Source organism: Argiope bruennichi, chromosome 7, assembly GCF_947563725.1.
Source record: "Argiope bruennichi chromosome 7, qqArgBrue1.1, whole genome shotgun sequence".
Lineage (NCBI taxonomy): Eukaryota > Metazoa > Arthropoda > Arachnida > Araneae > Araneidae > Argiope > Argiope bruennichi.
In genome coordinates this window covers 8,281,849-8,288,716 of record NC_079157.1, presented here as the reverse complement: position 1 = coordinate 8,288,716, position 6,868 = coordinate 8,281,849, and the positions used below count along the sequence as shown (strand labels likewise).

Here is a 6,868-nt window from a genome sequence, read left to right as displayed (position 1 = left end):
TTGTTTCCATTCAGTAATTTTGAAATTTAAATGCAAGCTGGACATGGAGAAAAATGCGACATACATGTGTGATGATTGCAAAGAAAATAGATATGCCAGTGAAAATAAATCAAAATTTTTTGAATGGGTGTTTTCATTAAAATCCCCATTCCGCTGTACTAAATGCTCAAAGTACTTCAGCATAGCATTCAAAGTTACAGATAAAATATCATTGCTTGATCCGTCAAAAAATTCAGAGCAAGAATTAATTGCTGGGAAGTATGAAAACGTGCGTAGCGATGAAGGATCTAGGAACGAACCTAAAATCGAAGAAAACCAGCCAATCGATTTAAATCAGAAACTGTACAAATGCGATATTTGCCTTCGAACATTCACAACTAGATCAAACCTTCGAAGCCATAAGAACGTACACAATGAGAATAATCCTTTCAAATGCACGGTGTGTGATACGCAGTGTACATCTAACGCCCATTACCTGATCCACATGAACAAACATTCCAACGAAAGGCGTTATAAATGCAGTTTTTGCACTATGGCTTTTAAATATAAATGTAGTCTTCAGGCCCACATGAGCATACATAATAAGCAAAATCCTTTCAGGTGTGAATTGTGTAAAAAGAGTTGTACCACTAGACAAGATCTTGAAAGACACATGTCCAGTCATTCGAATGAAAAGCATTACAAATGTTCTGTATGTACTACGATGTTTAAAACTAAAAATAGCCTTTCGATTCATATGAACGTACATAAAGAGCAGAATCCTTATCGATGCCAAGTGTGCGATAAGAACTGCTCCTCCACATTCAATCTGAAAATGCACATGTTGACTCATTCCGGAGAAAGACCTTACAAATGCCATATTTGCAATTCATCCTATAAAGCAAAATATCAACTTAATGCTCTCATGAAGAAAAAACATCAAGAGGATCATTTGAAATAAAAGGAGAAAAGAAGAAACACTGTTTTGATTTTTTCATGATTAGTGTTTAATTTTGTTGTCAAGTAATTGCTCTCCCTTTGAAAGGATCGGTGCAAGTTAAGTTTCACAAGTATTATACATCGTCGCATTTCGGGGCAATCGTAACAATCTTTCTTGATATCGGCTCAATCAATTAAGAGACTTCTAAGAATATAAATACCTGTTTTGTAGTTATGTATTAAGCTGCATACATAATCAGAAGCATAAATCAGATTATAGAGCATCTCTTCTCACATCATAAGAAAAAATTTGTCGGCCAAAAAAAAAAATGACTAAAGAAAAAAAAAATGTATTGCAGATTTGGATAGATATCTCTTCTACATCTAAAAATGAAGATGATCTATTTCTTATTTGATCTTAATTTTACAAGTGCAGTTGTACCATCGTATTCTGATAATAATAATAATAATAATAAAAATACCTAAATTCATACCCGAGCACAAGTACTGCACGCATACAGTATTGTAATTTCTTAAAAATTCAAACAAGTATGTGACAAAAAAATATTTTAAAATGTTATTCTTGTTAAATTAGGTAATATGTAAGTTGGAAATGCATTTCAAATCAGTAAATGTGTTGCGATTATTTCTGTTTTATAACTTTCTAAACATATTTTTGGATTTTGATAAACGTGACTCAAACATGTGTTTTCAGTTATTTTAAAATAAAAAAAAAATTCTTTAATTTTTATTATTAATTAACAATTAGACATATTTATAATTTTTTTATAAATGTTTATCTATATTTACCGAATTAAGAAGTTTCATTTGTTATATTGTACAAAGGAAAAAAAATAAAAATTCCGATTCTTTGCAAGTATTGAGTTTAAATATTCTTCAGCCATTTCATATTGCGCATTTTTATGATTATTTATTAGAAACCAGGAGCACGTGACACAGACCTTTATACAATCTTAATATTATATTTTATATATTGAATTAACAAGAGAAAAGGCGCATATTAGTGATATGGCACCAATTACAGACAATTGTAACTTAAATTTTATTTCATAAATTTTTATGTTCACTTAGAATTTTAAAAATTGCAAACATTTTAAAGAACGAATAATGAGCTACCATTCCCGCCAATTTTTATCTTCCATTGGGTGATGTTGATTAGGATAACATTAATATTTCTCTCCAGTCGTTGGCTCCTTACGAATTTCAATTGAAAACGTGAGACAAAACTTAGCCTATTTTACCTTGTACTATTATTTTTATCAGGTTCAAGCAATTTTTTACTCATTTTAATACTTCGTCCTATTTCAAACGACAATTCTGAGTGTCAGCAGCAGTTTTATTAACACGATAAAAGTGTTTATATACTTATTGTTTATATTTTACATTTATAAACGAAATGCTGCTGTCACTTTTTGAAAATAACAGAAAAATCGGAACACCGACAATGTGTTCAATAATAGGTTCAGAGATTTATCCATAATTGGATCGAGGACATCAGTTACAGATAACTGACAATATTCAAGACATCCATTACCTCAGGTGTCTGGGTAATGGATAAAACATGGGTGTCTTTCTGAATGCCTCACTCAATAAAAAATATCCACTCTAAAACTAAATTTTAAAACAAGGTTAAATCACTTTTCTATCTGCATTTCTTGCAAGCAAGATAATATCTTAGAACAGATTATTTTTCGTTACATAAAACCTGAAATTCGAGGATTAACGAAAATTAGGACCCGTTCTACTGAATTTCAGCTTCAGTTTAAAGCAGAGTTCTTAAGCAGTTACGAAGAATTTTATGATTATTAAGAAATATTTTGACTCATCGAGTACTGTCGACTTATCGAACATATTTCTACTCATTTCGCCTTTCTTCTAAAAACTATCCATATAGAATTTTTTTTAAAAAAAAGCTTAACATACTCATTGTTATTTTTTTTAATTTGAGATTTCCTATTAAATACCCATAAAATCAATAGCCAATTTTTAATAAGTCATCACCGTTTTAAATTAGCATTTTAAATCCCATATAAAAATCTTTATCATTCTTTCTACTTTTTTTCTTTTCTTTCTAAATTTTTTTTAAAAAAATATTCTTCATACTAATTTAATAAGTAGATAAAATAACTTTAGAAATTCATGCATTTACCATCAAGCAGTGAATGATCAATTGGCAATGCAATTGATATTAAACGAGAGAAGCGCAAGATTATATCACAACTGATAATGGATCCCCAATATAATTAATATTTCAGCTAAATGAACACAAACCCTTCGATTTATTAACCGTTAGCTATCCGCTTTCCATGACTGAAAGAATTCATATATCATTCAACTCTCCATAAGTGCATGAAAATGTAATTGATCCATTTTGGAAAATTTACATTGAGGATGGATGAATAAAAAAAAATATTTTAGAAAAATGCATTTAATTCGCATTTTTGCAATGCTAACCGTTTTCAAATCGGAAATTCAGCATTTAGACACTTATTCACACATTCAAATCACTCCGATTTCATCGCTAAACAATAATCCTTTTATATCTTCGATTTTGAACCCTAATACTTTATTGATTTTCAAAAATTAATGATGAATATGAGCGATTTTTTTCCTATTTAAATCTGGATTCCCTTCCCTTTTCAACATGAAGCATTCTGAAAGGAAACATAAAGATAAAGGAAAAAAGGCCTCAGGTTATTTCTAATCTCATTATGACAGTTCAATGCACAATAAAATTACGGCCTTTGCCAATCAGGAGACATATCTTATTAATTGAATGCTTATTCTTTTTCAATCCTCGAAATTTATCAAACATCCATTTCAATCATACCATAAATTCCTTGTTATAAAAAATCTGGGAAGTCATCATCAAAATCACTTCAGTGGAATCTCAATACAATTCAGATTACTAAAAGCAATTTATCCTAGTTCACCTAATTCATACAGTGTCTGGCACTCATGCATCTAAACGGATAAAAGTTGGGGATGAGATTCATCAACTAATTAAAAATGGGCAATACAAAGAGGGAAATAATACTAATCGTCCCAATTATGGTGAGGAATTTATTCATCTCAATAGTATGAAACCTTAACTTTTTGTGAATCCTTGCATGATACAAACATGCAACTAATTATGAATGACTTCTGAACCAAAATACATCCAGGAAAATATCACCCAATAATGCATTTTCTTACCTTGCACGAAAATTGAAAACTCAAATCATATTCGTTTTGTATGCATAAATTGTGAATATCGTAAAGGAATCTTAAAACCAGAGATCATGTGAATTATAATCTCATAGAACATAAATTTTGTGGCAAAATAATATCTAAAGAAGCTAAAACAATGTTAACATTAAAAAAATTCCATTGACATGTCCAATTTATAAACCATTCTTAAGACATTTCAGTTTCCCCAGAAGAAAACAGCAACCGAGTTCTCTTTTCTTCATAAATTTCTTTTAAAAATAATGAAAAAGGTATCTGAAGGCAATTTTCGAAAAATTTGAGTGAGTAAGTATGCATCTCAAAAAACAAACAATCAACCAATTAATATTAAAGGCAGGAAATGTTTAGTCAGAATGCCAATACAATGTAACCCAACATAATGAAAAATTTATTTATACTTTCTTATTCAAAAAGTTTAGTGGTGTTATTCTGACTTGATTTTATTGTTACCTGTAATCTTCATCCATTATTCTTATCATTATTTTTAATGAATTTCCTCTATCTCAAGAATCATTATCCGTTTTTATTGTTCAATATGCAGGTAGGATCATATATATTTCTGAAAGAATAATAATAAACCCCATTTTAATTTTCACTTTTTTAATCATTGTTTATTTATTTTTAATAAATAGCTTTCAGAACTTTAAATACGCAAAATAATGTCGTTCAAAATGAGATTCAGTATTTTAATTGGATTACAAAAATTTTCGTATGTTTTTTCATATGCTTGGTAAATAGAATTTCATGCAAATGGGTATTCAAAATAAATTCATCTGAGAAAGGCAAAATAATTTCTAAAATTTCTCAAAACGAAATTTCATTCACCAAATCAATATACTCAGCTAAATAAAACATTACAGTGCATTTATTTATATTAATGAATCTTGTGTATACTGTAGTGCATTATTAGTTTGAAGAACACAGGGGATGAGAAAAATCGAGTTTTTTTTTAATGTTTGGAAAAGATGTTAGATGAATTGAATAAATTGTTTAGCATATATGTTTCCTCAATCAATATGAATATACACTTATGGAGAACACTTTAAAATTGATGTTGTCAACTTCCTACAGTTGATCCTGTGAAAGATTCAAGTTTCCAAACAATTGTGATCAATAATTTATCAACTCAGAGCATATTGTGAAAAATGTGAGTTTCCAAAAAATTTAACAATAAAGCATCATCTCATAGATATGGTTAAATTGTAAAACAATTTGACATTTAATTTGATCGAAATAGAAATAGGGGTATGCAATTGTACATGAACCCAAAATTAAGGGATCTTTCCTGCCTGAAATTCTGTGCTCATCTTTACTTCGTGCTGAAGATGAAAAAAAAAAAAAAAAAAAGAAATATAAGAAAATGTTTCGATAGTATTGCCGAAAAGTATATTGAAATGATCGAAGGAAGTTTCTTATTGAAACGATGCTAATTTTTCGAATCCTTTATTATTTTTCTCTTATATTTATTTTTTCTTGAGTTTTCGAAACCATAAAGTTCATATTTCAGAATGTATATCGTAGGAAATTGGATTCAAAAGTAGCGATGTTCAGTTCTTTTAATTTTTTCTACAATTCTGGCGTTTTAATAGCGAATATTCAAAATTGAATTCAATAAAAATATTATTCAAAATTCTGGTTTATTTTTTACGTTTTGAAAGTTTTATTTCTCAATGAGTTATGCGAATGGATTTAATTGCTTGAATTCAATACGTTTCCTTCAACGTTAATGTATTATACAGAATATTTCATGTCCATTCTTGAATGCAATTATTGCTTTTCTAATTAATATTATAAGAGCTATGTGATAAATTTTTTTGATGATTTATTTATTTCTACGAATTTCCTCTACATTAAGTAATGAAAATTTTTAATTCTTCACATTTTTGTAAAATAAATGCATCTTATCCATTAGAAAATTATGATTTAAAAATTCTGTATGTAATTGGTAAATCTTTGTAAGTAAGTTTAATTAATAATAATTATTATTTTTGTAAATATAGTTTATTCTCTGAATATTTTATTTCAAAACTTTAAAAACACTATCCTAATATTTTATTTAATTTCAAAAATTAGTACTGAATAATAATACTTTTTTCCTGGAAATTATTCCTGTTTAGAATCTGGTTTGAATTTAATTTCTAATAAAAAAAGTAAATAAAAAAATTATTTCCTAATTAGAAGAATAAGCAGCAAAAATGACTCAAGTACTCTTGTGCAACGGAAGTTGTTGTATTGGCATTGAAAATATCCCAGAGGAAGAAAGGCGTCGGGCTCTTCAATGTAATGTAGCATTTCAATGCAGAATACAATTACTGCCTTTGCTAATGAGCCAAATTAACACCTTATTAACTGATTGCTTATTCACTTTCAACGAATTCCTCAAACATCCATTCCAAACACATCATTGATTCTTTGGTATAAATATTCACGAAAGTCATCATCAAAATCAATTATCTGGGTTCTCAACATAATTCGGAGGTATTAAAATGAATTCATTCCATTTAATTTTGACATACAATTTCAGTTTCTAAACAGATATAGAACAAAAATCATCCTGTAATGCATCATCTCACTCCTTTGACACCTGAAGTACTTGCATGGAAAATGAAAACTCAAAGCATATTTTTTTTGTGAGCATAAATTATGAATAGTAAGAATTCAGTTTAATACAAGCATTAAGTGTAGATTCCAATTTCACTGA

The 6,868-nt window shown here is 28.5% G+C and overlaps 1 protein-coding gene across 1 annotated transcript; it reads left to right on the top strand.

The window, feature by feature from the left end:
• The first annotated feature begins 43 nt into the window (after nt 1–43).
• LOC129975280 (zinc finger protein 765-like) lies at nt 44–940 on the top strand. Its single transcript, XM_056088334.1, has one exon. The coding sequence runs from the start codon at nt 44–46 to the stop codon at nt 938–940; it is 897 nt and encodes a 298-aa protein (XP_055944309.1).
• Nucleotides 941–6,868: the final 5,928 nt, after the last annotated feature.